The sequence below is a fragment of the Nannobrachium achirus genome (assembly GCF_963921795.1).
Source record: "Nannobrachium achirus genome assembly, chromosome: 20".
Classification (NCBI taxonomy): Eukaryota; Metazoa; Chordata; class Actinopteri; order Myctophiformes; family Myctophidae; genus Nannobrachium; species Nannobrachium achirus.
In genome coordinates, this window is record NC_137827.1 from 21,683,014 (window position 1) to 21,703,602 (window position 20,589).

At 41.1% G+C, this 20,589-nt stretch overlaps 2 protein-coding genes across 3 annotated transcripts in view; one reads left to right on the top strand and one right to left on the bottom strand.

Moving 5' to 3' along the window:
• Positions 1-82: 82 nt before the first annotated feature.
• aldh6a1 (aldehyde dehydrogenase 6 family, member A1) lies at positions 83-8,052 on the top strand. Of its 2 annotated transcripts, XM_080750057.1 has the most exons (13): positions 83-237; positions 852-893; positions 982-1,011; positions 1,137-1,211; positions 2,011-2,172; positions 2,980-3,058; positions 3,584-3,886; positions 4,103-4,224; positions 4,823-5,012; positions 5,495-5,676; positions 5,815-5,994; positions 6,937-7,035; positions 7,627-8,052. In XM_080750057.1, exons 1-13 carry the CDS (start codon positions 199-201, stop codon positions 7,729-7,731), a joined length of 1,608 nt encoding a protein of 535 aa, XP_080606183.1. In that variant the 5' UTR covers positions 83-198; the 3' UTR covers positions 7,732-8,052. The 2 variants fall into 2 exon arrangements, with proteins under 2 accessions (XP_080606183.1, XP_080606184.1); XM_080750058.1 differs by lacking the exon at positions 982-1,011.
• A 133-nt stretch (positions 8,053-8,185) lies between these two features.
• Positions 8,186-20,589, bottom strand: part of bbof1a (basal body orientation factor 1a) — a gene marked incomplete at its 5' end in the record, with an annotated part of 31,776 nt that continues 19,372 nt past the window's right edge. The window contains 4 exons of the mRNA XM_080750901.1: positions 8,186-8,575; positions 8,779-8,847; positions 9,669-9,773; positions 10,028-10,521. Of these exons, the coding sequence (XP_080607027.1) occupies positions 8,470-8,575; positions 8,779-8,847; positions 9,669-9,773; positions 10,028-10,521 (774 nt within the window). The 3' untranslated portion in view covers positions 8,186-8,469. The remainder of the gene's footprint in view (positions 8,576-8,778; positions 8,848-9,668; positions 9,774-10,027; positions 10,522-20,589) is intronic.

Consider the following 20,589-nt stretch of genomic DNA (forward strand, 5'->3'; position numbering starts at 1 on the left):
GCTCATAGGCGTTCTTTGCCAAAAGCCAATGGCAGGTCAGGCTTTTCTTCCGTGCCCGCCCACTTGAGTAAACCCAAGTAGGTGAAAGATTGTGAGCCCCCCTGTCAGACTGGCCACTGTCCACCTCTACCTGGACGTCAGGGGGTATTTCTTTGTACAATAATAATTAATAATAATTCAATTCATAAGATATTCACAATGGCATCGACTGCAATGAGATCACTGTTGAAGAAGAAGGTAAGAAAATGTATGGTAACCAACTAACTAAAACAAACTAATTGCCTCAGCTGCAAACTGCTTTTGACATCAATGTTTACAAATTGGTGGATTGCTGGATTTGTGCCAGATTGTTCTGTAAACTAGGCTACTAGTTATTTACTAATGGGGTTAGTTGATCTCTTAAGTTAATGAGAATATGATTTCACATCTTGCTTCATCTGTCTATAATCGTTTTGGAAGAGACCCTCTATAACTGTTTTAACACCGTGAAAGAAGTGCATTTGCAACCAGACAGGAATATCCCCTTTAATCACTTTTGGGGGTCTTTAATTATCAGGCCACTGTCCACCTGTTAGCAGAACCTCAGCTCCAGAGTCCAGGTTCATTGTGCATAGTTTGACTTTGACCCCTAGCTCTGGTCCATAGTGTTAGCTATTTGACCCCCACAGTCATGGCTGTGCTTCATTGTTGCACATTAATCTGGTAAAGAAGGCTGGTTGAAACTGGACAATGCTGTCTCTCTTTGCATTCATGTTTTGCATTACCATAATACCGTATATACAATTCTGAGTGTCTATTGCACTGTTTTGCAACATAACCTGCACTAAGCACCTGCTCTGTCTTTTGTACAGGTCCCACTACAAGTGGGCCGCATGTGTTACTCCTCCTCTGTGGTGAGTGGATGAAATATTATTAATATTTTCGCATTGCAATGTTTAGCAACGCAACCTGCACTAAGCACCTGCTCTGTCTTTTGTACAGGCCCCCCAAGTGTGTTACTCCTCCTCTGTGGTGAATGAAATATTATTATCGACTAGTTACATGACACAATGAACCGGAATTATAATAATCAGTTACACATACGATAAGTTATGTGGTGAAAAGATGCAGATATAACGTATTATCTCTCCTTCCAGCCCACCACTAAGCTGTTCATAGATGGCAAGTTTGTTGAATCCAAGACTTCAGAGTGGCTTGATATTCACAATCCCGTAAGTGCTTCTTCTGGTGTAGACCACATAACAGTACGCTAATGCTTACATCACTGACCTATTGTCCAGTGTTAGGGTTACCTGGCTATGGGTGGAATGTTTCACAATGAATAGATGTCTCTGACATCTATAATCATCTAAATCTACTGAGCTAAGCAGTTTCTTTTTTTTTGTATGCCTTTAAGATTATTATGCACTTTCTGATGCAAACTGTTTTCTGTAAATAGTCTACAGGAGCTTAATTATTAACCTTTTTGTATAGGAAAAATATCGTTCATAGGAAAATGTACTGACCAGAGCCTCTTGGTCAGTGCATTCTGGTGACAAGACACGTCACATACAGTGACCACTGACCACAGACCAGTCATAAGATTAGTCTTGACAGTACTTTTGCCATGTAGTTTAAGTTTACTAAACATCCTGACTCCCTGACCCAGTGCTGGTATCTCAGCTGAGCATCCTGTGGAGTTAACCATTTACATTGTTACCAAACAAAATGTCCTTTGACTCTGATGAAGACAGTAGGTGTCGAAACATCATTTCTTAGCGCATGAATGTCTGTAAATTATCAGTGTGCTCCAGTCTTCTCTCTTAGTTGTTTTAATAGTCCTAAGCCTGAAAAGCATTTTGTTGGATGTGGATGACACCCTATGATATCCAGTTAATCTAAAAATTGCTCACTCTATACTACTCATCCATATTTATTTAGGTGATATTATGAATCTACTCGCCTTCAGCCTGTCTTGATGTTTTTCAAAATATTCCATTAAGGCGTTCTATTTCATCTTCTTGGATGCAGGCTACCAATGAGGTAATATCCCGTGTACCCAAGGCCACCCAGGAGGAGATGTTGGCAGCTGTGGATTCTTGCTCCAGGGCCTATAAGACCTGGTCTGATACCTCCATCTTGGCTCGGCAGCAGATCTTTCTGCGCTATCAGCAAATTATCAAAGACAACATTGTAAGTCAGTGAAAGGTTCAACAGCTCATAGTGTTAACCCTCACAGAGTTGCGTTAAGACCAGTGTATATACTGTACATTGCGTAATACGTCTTTCAAGTTCAGCTATCTTTACTGTGCCACTGCCTCTGTGTTGATCATTTGGACACTGCTCCTACAGATTTTGCCCTAAAATCACAAAAATCACTATGTCTACACTCATGTCATCAACATGGATCAGGAAGATTTTGGCAAAACACATTTTTGCCCTATTTGTGGAGATAAGTGACCTACGGTCGCTTATCTCCCGATTAGGGAGTCTTACTGGTCATATATTATAACCTGGAGTGTTACTGCATAAACTGTTGTTGACATTTTATATTGATTAAGGCTGGGCAATATATCGAAAATATATCGATATCGAGGTATCAACATGCGAGGTAAACATATCGACAAAGACGGCTTGAAATGAGGTATTGGTGGACACACTATGCATGCACGTAGCACATGCAAAAAAGCAGTCATCTGTAACCAGGTGTGGTTATTTCAATAAAACCATTGTTGGAAAATGGAAATAAGGCATGTCAGTTCTTTATTCAATGTGTACTGAGCAGTGTGCATGCATGGATATGATATTCATTTTCTGGGTTAGGCAGGCAGTGGACCTAAAGCAGAAAAACATTAAAAACTATAATATCGTGAGTAATATCGATATCGAGGTATTCATCACAGTTATCGAATATCGAAGGTTTTCCTAACATCGCCCAGCCTTAATATTGATGCTTCTGTGATGCGTTGAAAAAATGCGAGGTTTCCTTGTGTGTTGCAGAAAGAACTCGCCAAGTCAATCACTATAGAACAGGGCAAGACCCTTGCAGATGCAGAGGGGGATGTGTTCAGGGGATTGCGTAAGTTACTTGCTTACTACACACACACACACCCCTGCCTTTGTAAAGGGCAACATATACAAGCACTGTTGATAAACCTGTGTCTATACGTGCTCTGTGATAATGGGAACAGCTCATCAGTGCTCACGTGTAGATAACAACACTGTACTCCAGTGAGTCTATTCCAGCACTTTGAATGAGTTTACTGGCCTGTTCCCACCTCCCAGTTTATGTGGAATTATTAACCTACACCCATGTTCATCCACAAGCTGCCATTATATTTTCACATCAAAGTTTTTAGTGAAAATGCAAGTGTCCCCTGTATTTAGCAGTCTTTCAGTAAGTTGAACGAAGACCTTGTTGTCCTACGTTTTGCCCTTCGGTGGTCTGGATGCACATTTATTTTGTTTGTTTAATTTTATTACTTTGTCTTTATTTTAGATTGCACCAATTTAAACAAACATGACAAGACACACCAATTGTTTGTTTAGTTTTATGGACTGTATGTACTGTATGGTTGTATGGTTGTATGGTTATTTCATCCAGAGGTGGTGGAGCACACCTGCAGCATTACCTCTCTGATGCTTGGGGAGACCCTGCCCTCCATCACCAAAGACATGGACACCTACACATACCGCCTGCCCCTCGGGGTGGTGGCCGGCATCGCCCCCTTCAACTTTCCCGCCATGATCCCTCTCTGGATGTTCCCCATGGGCTTGGTGTGTGGTAATACCTACCTCCTGAAGCCATCGGAACGTGTGCCCGCCTGTACCATGCTGTTGGCCAAGATGCTGCAGGATGCTGGTGCGCCCGATGGAACACTTAACATCATCCATGGCCAACATGATGGTATGAAATGGTCTATTTTTCTTACGTTGCACAACCCTTTCAGCAACCCTTCAACTAAAATTAAGTATTTCTGTCGAGTGAAAGGGCTGTGTAGCAAAGTATAAATTACCCTTAAGCTGTAATATCACAAGTTGGACCAAATCATTAAATGCTTATAATATTATATGTAATTATAACTATGCTAATAGACATTGTGTATCTTCCTTTCTCTCACAGCTGTAAATTTAATTTGTGATCATCCAGCCATCAAAGCAATCAGCTTTGTAGGCTCTAACCAAGCTGGAGAGTATATCTATGAGAGGGGATCCAAAAATGGAAAGAGGGTACAGTCTAATATGGTGAGTATGGAAAACCCAGCTCAGAATGCTAAATGTACTATAAGATTTGCATTTCAGATAACTGTTTTCAGAAGAAAAATGTCCTTTTGCACTCCTACAGAGGGACAGGTGTGTCGGAACAGTAAACTTGACAAATAGAAAAATGGAGTTGTCCCGCACACTGACTTCACTTACAACACTTTTATTGGTAGGCAACGTTTCGGTCACTCAGACCTTCTGAGCCAGATGCCCGATGAAGGTCTGAGATAGTGTGCAGGACTTCTCAATTTTTCTACTTGTCAAGATTACTGTTTTCAAAATGACCAGAAGGTGGCAGCATCGACCTACAAATTGTTGTTGATTTAGTTTTTTTGCTTTTCCTTATTGCCAACTGTGCATATAACATGAGATGCTGAACAGAGATTGGAATTGGGCAACACTTTTGAATTATGGGGAAGCAATTTAATATTGTATATGTATAACCTATCCTGTTCCTATGCATTATCCTTTATGCCATAATATATTCCTAATATTGATAATAGCTTAATAAATGACACATGTACGTATTCACATTCCATTGTGCAATAATTGAAATTTAACTGCTCATCATGTGCCGTAGGGAGCCAAGAACCATGGTGTAGTGATGCCTGATGCCAACAAGGAGAATACCCTTAATCAGCTCGTAGGCGCCGCATTCGGGGCGGCAGGTCAGCGCTGTATGGCCCTTTCTACAGCCATCTTGGTGGGCGAGGCACGCAGCTGGCTTCCAGAGCTGGTGGAGCGTGCCAAGGCTCTGCGCGTGAATGCAGGTACCCCACCCTCTCGCCCCGCCCTCCCGTTCTCTCCTAGGCCCCCATTCATCCCCGGGGGCCTTCGGTTTGGCCCTCTTAGGGCCACCCACGCCGCCCTAACCACACCTCTCGCCTTGCGCCCTACCATAGCTTTGCATTGGAGTCAGCTGGGACCGAGAGCTTGTTCAGTCAGTCATGCTGCAAATTTGTGGCCAAATCCGCAACCCTGAGCTAAATAGTGACTCGGAGCATCAACTCTTTTGAGAAAGCAAGTTGATGTGGAAGAGGAGAATGAATAATCCCCCCCTTGTTTGCAGCAATCTGCACTCTAATTTGTGCGACTGCACAGGAAACCTCTAAACAGCCATTTTGGAGGGAGTGTCTTGGAGTGCCCCTCGTCCTGGCTTTTGTGTGTTTGTGGCTGGAAGAGTATTTGTAGTGTCAGTACTGTACATGCATAATGTAAACCTCTAACCGGTGGTTTTGGGGGACCCTGTCAGGGGACCAGCCCGGCGCAGATGTGGGGCCTCTGATCTCTCCCCAGGCTAAAGAGAGAGTCAACAGCCTCATCCAGAGCGGCGTGGACGAGGGAGCGGCATTACTCCTCGACGGCAGGAATGTACAAGTCAAGGGTTACGAGAACGGCAACTTTGTTGGACCCACCATCATCGGCAATGTCACAGTATGTGTATTGATGTCTTTATGTTCATTCAATTATTAATAACACCTACATGTATTTACCCCAATGAGATAAAATAGTAAAATGCCCAAATGGTGAATCGCGTCATGAGGTCTGACCTCAGGTTTCCCCCCTCCCCAGCCCCAGATGACGTGTTACACTGAGGAGATATTTGGGCCGGTGTTGGTCGTCCTAGAGGCAGACACCTTGGATGATGCCATCAGCATGGTCAACAACAATCCCTATGGCAACGGGACGGCTATCTTCACCACAAATGGTGCCACCGCACGCAAATACACTCATGAGGTGGACGTGGGCCAGGTCAGTGACTAGAATCTCCCCATGTGTTTTCTTGTTTTAGGAGAATGGTTACATTCACAGCCCGCTGTCAATGTCTATACAGCATTTTAAACAAGTAGTCACACTTCTGTTTGAAAACGTACACACACGCGCGCACGCACACACACACACACACACACACACACACACACACACACACACACACACACACACACACACACACACACACACACACACACACACACACACACACACAGGAACAATTGTTTTCCATGGCAAGTATAGCCTTGTTTGCTCCTGAGTTAAAATATACACTTTGGTGCCCCCTTTCCATCCCGTGGGGTCTACAAATAGCCTCAGCAAATATGTATCTGTTCAATAAAAACACAGGAGACAAGATCTTTCCTGGTAGAATTAGAGGAGGGGGGGATCTTAAATTAAACTCAAAAGGGATTCCTTGGAACCTGTTAAACCTTTAAGCATAAATATTGTATGACCAGCCTGTTTGTTTGCTTGCGGGGCCCAGTTATGGCCCTGTGTTTGCTGTTCACATGTCGGGGAATGCTGCAGGCCATGTGCTGGACTTGGACTCCTTTCCAAACCTCCATGCAGCAAACACCTCCTTTTAACCCCCCCCCCACCATATACCTTAGCCAAAAGGTCTAACTCCAGTGTGCCCAGAATTACACCCGCAGTTTCAAACATTCAAACCAGTGCATGCTCATTTCCACTGCCTTCAAAAGAAACATGTTTTGCTATTGTTTAGTATTCCTCTCCCTTTCATAAGCAAATGCGCACAACACTGTCAAAACTGAGAACAAATCTGTTTTTAGGTTAGTTTTAAAGATAAGTATAGGCCCTGTCAGGTATCATATTTACATACTCGTCCAAAGGCTTAGATCCAGACCGCTATTGTGTAAACCTTGCACTCATGCAGATGATGACTGGTTGCATTTTTTGCAGGTTGGAGTGAATGTTCCCATCCCTGTTCCACTGCCCATGTTCTCCTTCACTGGATCCAGAGGGTCCTTCAGAGGTGACACCAACTTCTATGGAAAAGCAGTGAGTAACAAGTGCCTTGGAATTAAAGGTTTACTGTCAAATGTGTGAACATAATCTATAGCTTATTTGTGATAGTGGTGATCAGTGTTAAAAAATTTGGATTATATTCAATACCGGTTGAGACATTTTTATTCTTTGGTCCGGTTCTGAACATGGCGCATTGCTATCTTATTCTACAATACCCAGAATTCACTGCAAAAGAGTAATGCTCGGGAGAATGGCTGTAGTTTTTTTTATGAGAAGTCAAATGAGCACGCACATCATACAAAAAACTTTCAGGGTGCTGAGCAAAAATACGTACATAGAGATAAAGAAGAAGGCCTGCACACCGTCTGGAGCTCCACAGAGGAATTTTATTAGGCAACGTTTCGACCCGCAAAAGGGTCTTCGTCAGGCAACAATCTGCAGTTAGTGGTTTCGATTTGTTCCTCCAGCAATACAGAGAGCATTGACAGACTTTCACAGTGTGTTGATCATTGCTTCTTCTGATAAAGACAAGGAGATAGTAGGGGAAAAAGGAGTATTATTCCTAAATGATTGATAAATGTAGTGTACTGTAAGTGTTGATGTAAATGTTTTTTTCCTCTGCAGGGCATCCAGTTTTACACACAGATAAAAACTGTTACTTCACAATGGAAAGCTGAAGATGCCACGTCGAAAACTCCTGCCGTTACCATGCCCACCATGGGACGCTAAGCCCTAACTGTGTGTTGTGAATAGATTATTTTGTAACTACTGTGCAGTCCCACTACTGTAGCTCAAGGGACGTTGCCAACCCTCCTCTTCTCAATGAGACAAGCCTTAATGTTTAGAGATTGTCTTGACACTTTTTATTAATGGTACATTGAAAGTCAACCATTATAAAGCTGTAGATAGATAAATATAATTTCTCTCCTGTGCAGATTTTCTACTAATGATGTGTACAGAATGTTCCTCATGTGTAGACAAGTTCTCGATGATACAACCTGTATAACGAAAACAATGTAATATAATAACAAAGCTATCTTTCCAACAAAATGCCAGTATTGAAACTCTGTGTACTTGCTAGTATGCATTATCTGTTTAGCATTTGTTGAAGGCATTTTGCCATGAACATTGTATTTCCTTTAATAACTGTCAGTCACACATTCAGTTCCAGATATTAAATCTTAAATTAATGTAGTTTTTAGTACAATATCAGAACTTCATGGTCAGGAAAGGTAGCAACTGGAATAAAAGGCCACAAGTTAAATTGGATGTACAGTAGGGCTGTGCGTGCTGCAGAGATGAGACGGAAAGAAGCAAAGGATTATTTTAAGTCTTGGTTAAGGTAAGAGCTTTCCCATGTATATAAAGAACATTTTGCTCACAAAGATACACATAATTGCAATTTTGTGGGAAAGCAGCAAACATCCCAGTGAAAGTGCAATGTAAGTGTCCAGGGCCAGACACAAGTCATGTGGTGTTTATATCCGGGAGGCTGTTGGGGTTGGAGGGCAGGCTGGATACAGGCGCCTGGGTGAGGAAGGTCATCGGGGACGTCAGCTCTGTAATTCTGCAAGACAGGCGTCATTATGTCACACACATAAAAAAAAAGAAAAGAAAAAGAAAGTCTGATAAATCACACTTGGGAATCGCAGTCTCACAAGTCCAATGCTTTGCCGGCTAAACATGGAATGTGGGAACAATAAATCTGAATATGCTTTGTAATTAAAAGAAGAAAATATAGCTGTTGTATTCTCATGCATTCCGCTGCTGCCTTACCCAGCAGCCTCGCTGTGAATTGGAATCTTCTTAGAGGACACAGACAAAGCCAAAGGCTGGCTGGGGTTCCTGTCAGGAAAAATGCAGAGTTGCAATGAAGTACATCATTTTGAGAGGCCATGTTTTAACACTCTGGTGTTTTTATTCTCTCAGGCCTGTAACTAGCCTTGTAAAGGGGTTAGTTTGGGTCAGTGTGAAGCACACTGACCGAGGTTCTCTAAAATGGCCTTCCAAAAGGTCACCAAATTCAGCATGTTATGCTGCTGGACTACGTGCCAGACCACGGTTAACGTGAATATACATCGACTCTGCCCTGATTTACCCCCTATGCAGTCAGATCTCCTGTACACTGCTTTCTGAAAATCATGTAAGCAGCTGCTCCACGACCACAAGCGTTCAAAGAACTAAATAAACGTCTTGGTGCACGTGAAGTGGAGCCAATAGGCTGAAGGCAAATCGACGTGACCAGATGTTTGTTTCCAAGCACACGACTCTGTGGCTGGGCCTATTTTTACTATTGTGCCCAGACTCTTTCTTCATTCTTTTTAAGCAGCTGGACGGAAAAGAAAATTGGTTGAAGCCTTAAGTGATGTTTTATGGTATCCTCTTCTGCTGAGAACAGGGCTGTTTAAGACATTAAATAGAGGGAGGAGTCACAATTGAAGGCTCAGGGCTGAACTATTGCTTGGTGTCACAGCATTTTGTTCTGCAGAATTAATTGCATCAGAAGTTTCGTTTTCATGTTTGGTGACTCCAAATGGACCATCTTGTCCAAAGTGAGGCCATTAGGCATAAAAAGAAAAGGGAAAGTAACTAACAACCAACATGTTCGTTGCTTACTCAGTTATCCACTCAGTTGGATACAATCTGAAGGGGTAATAATACTATACCTTGCTCTCTGTCCGTTCATTTTTGCAAAGAGCAGTCTTAGCACTTTCTCCTTCTGCTCCCAAGTGAGATCTGAGATGTCAACCGTGTTGCTCTGCACATGAGTCCTGAATCAGAAGGGGTGCATGAAATCAATGAATGCAAAACACGTCTATAATACATACCTTGCCATATGCTGCATCAAGATGTGAACTGTGTTTAAAATTGGTGTTGTTTGGTCCACCTCTGGATGACGAGTTGTAGGTGACTTATAAGGTGCTCTTACATTAGCATTGAAGAAAAATAATACACACACACACACACACACACACACACACACACACATTTACATTCTCGCTAAGATTCTGACATAGGATCTCACCATTTCGCAGCCTCGTCCATGTCTGAATAGACACAGTTGGTGCTATGAGGGTTCTTGTGGAAGGTGCGGATGAGTGGATACTTCTGCTTGCCCGCCCTGGCCTCGGCCATCTTACTGCGGTAGGCCTGCAGTGCCTCCTCTCTGTACTGCATTCTGCTGGCCTGAATCTCTTGCTTCACCTGAAACAGGGCATCCTGGAAGAAGCACTCCACCTCTGTGCGCTGCTCCACGACGACACATGCCAACCGCTTGACACGGGCTATCTCTTTCTCCCGCATGGCCAGCACCTTCTGCAACTTGTCCAGTTCTACCTGGCTGGCCTGGGCTCTGACCCGGTCTCGCTGCTGGGTCTCCTCCTCCTCCTGATCAAACTCTTGGGCCATCGACCCGAGGGCTCGCTCCAAGGTAGCCACCTTGGCCTTCAGTTCAGATATCTCCTCCCTCTGGGCCTGCATTTGAGCTGCGTTGTCCTGGATCATGAGCTCACTGGTACCCTGTGCGAAAACGATAGCCGTGTGGTTAAGGTCTGTCTAAGAATGGTCTGATCAGTATCAAATCACTTTGATGGGGCATGCCGTTACAGTAGGTGAATACAAATCACAGGTCTGTCTAAGAATGGTCTGATCAGTATTAAATCACTTTGATGGGGCACGCTGTTACAGTAGGTGAATAAAAATCACACCTAGTGTGAAGTGAGTGGGGCGGCTATGAGTTAATTTTCTTCAGTGTCACGCGAAGCTTGGCCAAAGTGACCCTGGGCGTACAACAAACTTTGAGCACTTTGTTCCAAGATGTAGGCCAGATGTAGGCCATCCTTCAGAACCTGGACAACAAACTTTGAGCACTTTAGGCCAAGATGTAGGCCACGCTTCAGAGCCCTGAAATTTTTTGGGGCCCGGACAAAGCCAGATGTTGGAGATTAGCTCTTTCCAGTAGCACCGCTCAAAAACAAGTGCGGGCTTACAACTCACTTTTAAATGCTCAAATTTGTATTCACATAAATGCTTTCTGTAACTATAACTGACTTTGTACATTTTACTGTATAACTATTAGAAATATAGCTATTGGAAATGAACCATCGGGCAGTAACTCTTAGTTGTCAACCAGTATGTGGAGAGTGATGATGCGAGGTTAGTCAACCTGTGGTCGTGGTTCTTGTGGCTACTGGCTACACCACACACCACAGGATATAATACAATACACGGTATACATTTCTCAATAGAAAAGCAGGGAGATCACGTACAACCACTGTAGTTGTTTCAGTTATATTGCGTAAACGTATTAAAGATTGGTTAAAATAAGGCTTTATTCGTTACATTTTGACTGGTGCTAACCGCTCCTACGTCTGGTTTTGTGTGTAGGTCCGTATGAGTGTCCGTATGTTCCAAGATGTAGGTCAGCTGATGTCACGGACAGAATGGCCCATACAAGGAGATGTGCATGTGTGTTGTGTTTACCGCTCACTTTACATTTACATTTTACATTTTGTAATGTGGCCCACAGGTTCAGCTATTTGAGTATCCTTGGACTACATCATGGGCATTCAACAGGGGCTCAGGGTCATCTTATCTTTGTGTGATAGTTACTGTTTTATTTGTCATTAACCAGTTGAGACAGGAGCAAAGGGAGATTCTGCACACTTACAGATTTCACATTTCAGTCCAACTGACCTTTATTGTCACTCTTGAGGGAAAGTGTACAAATATTTAATTTATTTCCTGCATTATTTTATCCACGGTTATCCGAAATTAATGAATAATTATTTTTGATTGATTCAAATACGCCCGCACCGCAGATCACCGTGGTGCACCGTGGCTAAAACCGCCATCCGTGCATCTCTAGTGTCTATCCGCCATCATTGTTTTAATGGTACCCAAGGAATGATGTTGGCTGCCAACGGTCACTTGATACTGTAGGGATAATTGGGTAAATGTGTTGAGCCTGCTGAAAAAAAAGCACACAAAGTAGAATCATCATAAGCCCCTTCTACAGCATACCCTGGGACCATATTTTCACAAAACGCATATCATGGTGATTGAAACGAGGTTTTAAACTAGCGACAGGAGCCATAAAGTATTTATGACAACGTTTATTAAGCTAAGTAAATCAAATGTAAAAGTGTGGGGGAATTGAATGGAATCCTTTGGAGAACATATTGCTTTTGGTACCAGAACAGCACAACTAGCGGCCAATCATAGGAACTTTTAGTAACAGAGAACAACTGGACCCCTGGTTGTAGCTCAAGAGATAAATTAGTGGTTCATAAAAGGTGGGTTAAGTATTACATTCCCGGTTATTTCTCCATGCCAGCATGGCTCAAAAGATAAATCGAAGGTTCGTGTACCAAAGGTTGTGGGTTCAAAGCTCAAACAAAACTATAACTCAACTTTTCACTGTCTATTTGAATTCTAAAAGGTGGGTTAAGTATCACATTCCCGTTTATTTCTCCATGTCAGCATGGCTCAAAAGATAAATCGAAGGTTCGTGTACCAAAGGTTGTGGGTTCAAAGCTCAAACAAAACTATAACTCAACTTTTCACTGTCTATTTGAATTCTAAAAGGTGGGTTAAGTATCACATTCCCGGTTATTTCTCCATGCCAGCATGGCTCAAAAGATAAATCGAAGTTTCGTGTACCAAAGGTTGTGGTTTCAAAGCTCAAACAAAACTATGACTCAACTTTTCACTGTCTATTTGAATTCTAAAAGATGGGTTAAGTATCACATTCCCGGTTATTTCTCCATGCCAGCATGGCTCAAAAGATAAATCGAAGGTTCATGTACCAAAGGTTGTGGTTTCAAAGCTCAAACAAAACTATAACTCAACTTTTCACTGTCTATTTGAATTCTAAAAGGTGGGTTAAGTATCACATTCCCGGTTATTTCTCCATGCCAGCATGGCTCAAAAGATAAATCGAAGGTTCATGTACCAAAGGTTGTGGTTTCAAAGCTCAAACAAAACTATAACTCAACTTTTCACTGTCTATTTGAATTCTAAAAGGTGGGTTAACTATCACATTCCCGGTTATTTCTCCATGCCAGCATGGCTCAAAAGATAAATCGAAGTTTCGTGTACCAAAGGTTGTGGTTTCAAAGCTCAAACAAAACTATGACTCAACTTTTCACTGTCTATTTGAATTCTAAAAGGTGGGTTAAGTATCACATTCCCGGTTATTTCTCCATGCCAGCATGGCTCAAAAGATAAATCGAAGGTTCGTGTACCAAAGGTTGTGGTTTCAAAGCTCAAACAAAACTATAACTCAACTTTTCACTGTCTATTTGAATTCCAAAAGGTGGGTTAAGTATCACATTCCCGGTTATTTCTCCATGCCGGCATGGCTCAAAAGATAAATCGAAGTTTCGTGTACCAAAGGTTGTGGTTTCAAAGCTCAAACAAAACTATGACTCAACTTTTCACTGTCTATTTGAATTCTAAAAGATGGGTTAAGTATCACATTCCCGGTTATTTCTCCATGCCAGCATGGCTCAAAAGATAAATCGAAGGTTCATGTACCAAAGGTTGTGGTTTCAAAGCTCAAACAAAACTATAACTCAACTTTTCACTGTCTATTTGAATTCTAAAAGGTGGGTTAAGTATCACATTCCCGGTTATTTCTCCATGCCAGCATGGCTCAAAAGATAAATCGAAGGTTCATGTACCAAAGGTTGTGGTTTCAAAGCTCAAACAAAACTATAACTCAACTTTTCACTGTCTATTTGAATTCTAAAAGGTGGGTTAACTATCACATTCCCGGTTATTTCTCCATGCCAGCATGGCTCAAAAGATAAATCGAAGTTTCGTGTACCAAAGGTTGTGGTTTCAAAGCTCAAACAAAACTATGACTCAACTTTTCACTGTCTATTTGAATTCTAAAAGGTGGGTTAAGTATCACATTCCCGGTTATTTCTCCATGCCAGCATGGCTCAAAAGATAAATCGAAGGTTCGTGTACCAAAGGTTGTGGTTTCAAAGCTCAAACAAAACTATAACTCAACTTTTCACTGTCTATTTGAATTCCAAAAGGTGGGTTAAGTATCACATTCCCGGTTATTTCTCCATGCCGGCATGGCTCAAAAGATAAATCGAAGTTTCGTGTACCAAAGGTTGTGGTTTCAAAGCTCAAACAAAACTACTGTATGACTCAACTTTTCACTGTCTATATGAATTCTAAAAGGTGGGTTAAGTATCACATTCCCGGTTATTTCTCCATGCCGGCATGACTCCGAAGATAAATCGAAGTTTCATGTACCAAGGGTTGTGGGTTCAAAGCTAAAACAAAACTACAACTCAACTTTTCACTGTCTATTTGAATTCTAAAATGTGGGTTAAGTATCACATTCCCGGTTATTTCTCCATGCCAGCATGGCTCCAAAGATAAATCGAAGTATCGTGTACCAAAGGTTGTGGGTTCAAAGCTCAAACAAAACTATAACTCAACTTTTCACTGTCTATTTGAATTCTAAAAGGTGGGTTAAGTATCACATTCCCGGTTATTTCTCCATGCCAGCATGGCTCAAAAGATAAATCGAAGGTTCGTGTACCAAAGGTTGTGGTTTCAAAGCTCAAACAAAACTATAACTCAACTTTTCACTGTCTATTTGAATTCCAAAAGGTGGGTTAAGTATCACATTCCCGGTTATTTCTCCATGCCGGCATGGCTCAAAAGATAAATCGAAGTTTCGTGTACCAAAGGTTGTGGTTTCAAAGCTCAAACAAAACTATGACTCAACTTTTCACTGTCTATTTGAATTCTAAAAGATGGGTTAAGTATCACATTCCCGGTTATTTCTCCATGCCAGCATGGCTCAAAAGATAAATCGAAGGTTCATGTACCAAAGGTTGTGGTTTCAAAGCTCAAACAAAACTATAACTCAACTTTTCACTGTCTATTTGAATTCTAAAAGGTGGGTTAAGTATCACATTCCCGGTTATTTCTCCATGCCAGCATGGCTCAAAAGATAAATCGAAGGTTCATGTACCAAAGGTTGTGGTTTCAAAGCTCAAACAAAACTATAACTCAACTTTTCACTGTCTATTTGAATTCTAAAAGGTGGGTTAACTATCACATTCCCGGTTATTTCTCCATGCCAGCATGGCTCAAAAGATAAATCGAAGTTTCGTGTACCAAAGGTTGTGGTTTCAAAGCTCAAACAAAACTATGACTCAACTTTTCACTGTCTATTTGAATTCTAAAAGGTGGGTTAAGTATCACATTCCCGGTTATTTCTCCATGCCAGCATGGCTCAAAAGATAAATCGAAGGTTCGTGTACCAAAGGTTGTGGTTTCAAAGCTCAAACAAAACTATAACTCAACTTTTCACTGTCTATTTGAATTCCAAAAGGTGGGTTAAGTATCACATTCCCGGTTATTTCTCCATGCCGGCATGGCTCAAAAGATAAATCGAAGTTTCGTGTACCAAAGGTTGTGGTTTCAAAGCTCAAACAAAACTACTGTATGACTCAACTTTTCACTGTCTATATGAATTCTAAAAGGTGGGTTAAGTATCACATTCCCGGTTATTTCTCCATGCCGGCATGACTCCGAAGATAAATCGAAGTTTCATGTACCAAGGGTTGTGGGTTCAAAGCTAAAACAAAACTACAACTCAACTTTTCACTGTCTATTTGAATTCTAAAATGTGGGTTAAGTATCACATTCCCGGTTATTTCTCCATGCCAGCATGGCTCCAAAGATAAATCGAAGTATCGTGTACCAAAGGTTGTGGGTTCAAAGCTCAAACAAAACTATAACTCAACTTTTCACTGTCTATTTGAATTCTAAAAGGTGGGTTAAGTATCACATTCCCGGTTATTTCTCCATGCCAGCATGGCTCAAAAGATAAATCGAAGGTTCATGTACCAAAGGTTGTGGGTTCAAAGCTCAAACAAAACTATAACTCAACTTTTCACTGTCTATTTGAATTCTAAAAGGTGGGTTAAGTATCACATTCCCGGTTATTTCTCCATGCCAGCATGGCTCAAAAGATAAATCGAAGGTTCATGTACCAAAGGTTGTGGGTTCAAAGCTCAAACAAAACTATAACTCAACTTTTCACTGTCTATTTGAATTCTAAAAGGTGGGTTAAGTATCACATTCCCAGTTATTTCTCCATGCCAGCATGGCTCCAAAGATAAATCGAAGGTTCATGTACCAAAGGTTGTGGGTTCAAAGCTCAAACAAAACTATAACTCAACTTTTCACTGTCTATTTGAATTCTAAAAGGTGGGTTAAGTATCACATTCCCGGTTATTTCTCCATGCCAGCATGGCTCAAAAGATAAACCAAAGGTTCATGTACCAAAGGTTGTAGGTTCAAAACTCAAACAAAACTAAAACTAAACTCAAAACAAACAACTCAAACAACAAAAATCTCAAAAGCCTCAATAAAATACCTGGAATGGTTAAAGTCAAACTTGCATTGGGGTAATATAAACAAAGTACAAAAATAAACAACAACAAATTCCTCAAAAGAATCAAACAGAAATGTGGAAATTAATTATATAATTAATATGTAAATATATTAAGCTCCTCCCCCTGGAGGCAGGGTTTATCTATGCTCCACCCTCTCATACCGGAGCTAAAAGAGGGCGTGAAGAAGAGGTTGGGCTGCCTCCAAAGCTCCTCCCTCTCCTACCAGAGAAAAAAGAGGGAGGTGGGCTGCTTCCATGCATTTCGCCTTAAAAAGACCAAAGTTAAAGACTTTGCAGTAGTGAGATTCAAACCCACAACCTTCAGGTTGTGAGCCCTATGCTTTTCTGCTGCACCACCAGGCTTTTCACTCTAATGAGAAGTCGGAGGTTATATTTAAAGTGAAAAGGAGAGCAGACAGGTCAATAGATGAAAACCCACAGCAAACACCTCTACCCCTGACAGAATGACTGAATCTACTCTTATGACCAGGGAGGGTTCATTATGACAACTCCAATTTTGTTGAAGTTTTGTTGGTTGTTCTTTAAAACCATCTTATTGGAACACACAGATTTACAATTTCATTGAAAGCACAATTTGTTTAAAAAAAACTAGAGAAACTTAGTTTCAGGTGATCAAAACTATAGCAGTTTCAATGTTTTTGTTGAATCAGGTGCATTTGCGGTTTTCACTTTTAACCGTTGAATAAGAAAAATATGACTGCTTATAACTTGTTCTCATTGTGGTATTATAAACCCAATTTCATTGATTAGCATAAAAACGACCACTTCCATTGTATTTATTGCAACAAACATCATTTAAATAAAACAACTGATAGCTGTACAGCAAACAATTTAGCCTCACAAGAAAGTATGACATATTATAACTGCAATATTGTATGACTTACTCCTCAGAGTATGACATTTTTCATAGAATATTGTAGCTGACTTAAAGATACTAAACTCCTTTTGATCAAGGTGTGACTCAAGAGATAATCAAGAGGCAGAGCAGGACAAATACACAAAGGTTGATTCCACCATACACAGGATCACAAGAATAACCGTTGCATATACAGAGAAATAACTACTGAACACTGTAAAACATTCAAGTGCAGGCAGAGATAGAATTGAGGAACTGAGGATTTAAATACTCACAGTGTTAACCAGACACAGGTGAACACAACTGACAATCAACACAGGGATTGGCTAAGAGACTAACAGGACACAGGTGGAGAAAACTAGCAAGCACAGGGAGTGAAGGAGGTAACAGTAACAAGAGTAGGCAGACAAAACAAGGAACAATGATGACTACTAAATAAAAGGAAGTAAGGAACACAAGAGCAAAGCAAAACCTACTGTAAATGATCACTGAAAACAGGACACACTGAAATAATTTTCACACTATCTAAATGTTATATTTCTCAGACAGATTGCATCCAATCCTCAGGCAAATAACATATATCTATAATCGTGCGATCCCAAGTTTCCATGATGCCAAGTGGCTATGGTGGAAACTGCAGTACAGATTAAGTGTAATGGTGATGATCTCGCTTCTGTGGCAGCAGACCTATGTCAGTGGTTTGTACGCTCACGGTTGCAGTTCTAGACCACAATTTCAAATTGTCACTCAATCTAAATTCTACAAGGTTAAGTATTATAATCATGTTCTCACTTGCTTCTTCCACATACCAAACGTTGGAGGTTCAAAGCTTAAATAAAACTAAAAAACTATTAAAAACAAAACAACTACAATAAGTCTCAAAAGCCTCAATAAAATAACTTGGATGAAATCGAACTTGCAATAGGGTAAAAAAAAAATAACACAATTAAACAATAACAAATACCTCAAAAAAATCAAACAGAAGTGAAAATGAATTATATAATTAATATGTAAATGTATTAACTCCTCCCCTGTGGAGGCAGGTTTTCTCTATGGCCCACCCTCTCCTACCAGAGCTAAAAGAGGGCGTGATGAGGGAGGTGGAGCTGCTTCCATGCATTTCACCTTAAAAAGACCAAAGTTAAAGACTTTCCAGCAGCGAGATTCAAACCCACAACCTTCAGGTTGTGAGTCCTCTGCTTTACTTCTGCACCACCAGGCTATTCACACTAATGATAGGTTGGAGGTGATATTTAAAGTGAAAAGGAGAGCCGACAGGTAGATAGATGAAAATCCACAGCAAACACCTCTACCCCTGACAGAATGACTGAAACTACTAGATGACTACTTATGACTAGGCTTCATTAAGAGAACTGGAATTTAGGTTGTTCTTTTAACTATCTTATTAGAACACCCAGCTTTACACTTTCATTGAAAGCACAATTTCTTAGGTTCAGATTTTCAAGACTATAGCAGTTTCAACCAAGTTCTATTTTAAATGTTTTTGTTCAAGTGCATTTGCGGTTTTCACTTTTGACAGTTGAATAAAAATATGACTGTTTGCAAATAGTTTCTCATTGTGGTATTTATGACTCCAGCTTCATTGAGTAGCTAAATTACGTTTATTTGAGAAAACCTCTGAACTGCATTGCTTTGAGCTGTTCAATAACAAATTACGTAAATTGAAAACGACCACTTCCATTTTATGTATTTATTGCAACAAACACCAATCTAAATACAACAACTGATAGCTATTAGCTGCACTGCAAACGGTTTAGCCTCACAAGAAAGTATGAAATTAATATTTTAACTGCAAAATTGTAAGACCTTTATGGGGCGGCATAGCTCAGGGGTAGAGAAACTGGTATTAGAGCACGAAGGGTATAAATCCCGTAGGGTTCCCAGTTCGAATCCGGGCTCCCCCTGAGTTAATGTCGAAGGGTCCTTGGGCAAGACTCTGAACCCCTAATTGCCTCCGGTGAGTAGGTTGGTGCCTTGCATGGCTTCCTCCTTCCTGCCACCGGTGTATGAATGTGTGTGTGAATGGGTGAATGTAATGCACAATCTATGTAAAGCGCTTTGGATTAAAAGCGCTATATAAATGCACCATTTACCATTTATTTATGACTAAACATACTTAACTGTACACTGTAAAAACATTCAAGTACTGGCAGAGAACTCAAGGAACTGAGGGTTTAAATACTCACAGGGTTAACCAGACACAGGTGAACACGACAATCAACCCGGGGATTGGCTAAGAGACTAACAGGACACAGGTGGAGAAAACTAGCAAGCACAGGGAGGTGAGACAAGACAGGTAACAGTAACCTGGGTAGACAGGGAAAACTAGTCACAATACAAAACTAGAAGCAGTGCTCTTCCGAGCACAGGTCTCCACCAGGCCGTGCGTCCTGGTGGTGCTACTGTATAATAGGCCAATGTAAAAAGGGTGGCATATGTTCTTCACCTTAGATCTTTCATGGCAATCGGACGCTGCATGCATGATTTCAAGCATTGTGTTCCAAAAATGTGTTTTGCTAAAGTCTACCTGCTGGTGGCGCTATAACAGGACAATGTTAAAAAGGTAGCATTTGTTCCTTGACCTAGTGGGAATATGTGTGGCAAATGTCACGGTAATCGCAAGCTGCGTTGATTAGGGATGCGGTATCGGTACTCGTGGTATCGGTACTCGCCCCGATACCGGCCTATTTTGTGGTATCGGTACTCGTCCGATACTGCTCACAAAGCGCCCGAGTACCCTGTGTGTTCCGCCACTTCGCCTTTCTCTCTCTCTCTTAAAGGGCCTACACCATGCTTTTAAAACTATATTTTTTGTATAAATATATGCTCAAAATTGAGTCTTAGACAGGTTTTAACCCTCAACAAACACTCTGACCATTATTTTTGTTTGTTCTAGCTCTACTATAATGAGGCTCTCCAGCTGCAATACCAAAACGGCCTCTGTTTGCTCAGGGGCGCATCTAGTGGGGTTTTTTTTTTTTTTTTTTTTTTTTTTTTTTGACTTTTTGACAGTTTTTTAAAAAAAAAAGTTTTGAAAAAAAAGATTTTTGAAAAAAAAAAAAATTGAATTTTTTTTTTTTTTGACTGAAAAAAAAACGGGAAACGCTTGTGACGTCACATGCGTCAACTCTCAGAACAGCACTGTTCTGAGAACCCGTGGAAAGCTTTTCATCTCTGTCTTCCCAAAACCAGAGAAAGACACAATGTACAGAAATAGGACTTTGTGAGGATAGAAGGTGCCAGTGGGACCCCAAAA

Excerpts from the sequence above, each read along its gene's own strand:
- aldh6a1 (XM_080750057.1), top strand. The coding sequence starts at position 199 with ATGGCATCGACTGCAATGAGATCACTGTTGAAGAAGAAG. Across the intron at positions 5,013-5,494 it reads GGCTCTGCGCGTGAATGCAG|GGGACCAGCCCGGCGCAGAT; the intron begins GTACCCCACCCT and ends GGACCCTGTCAG. Across the intron at positions 5,677-5,814 it reads CCATCATCGGCAATGTCACA|CCCCAGATGACGTGTTACAC; the intron begins GTATGTGTATTG and ends CCCCCTCCCCAG.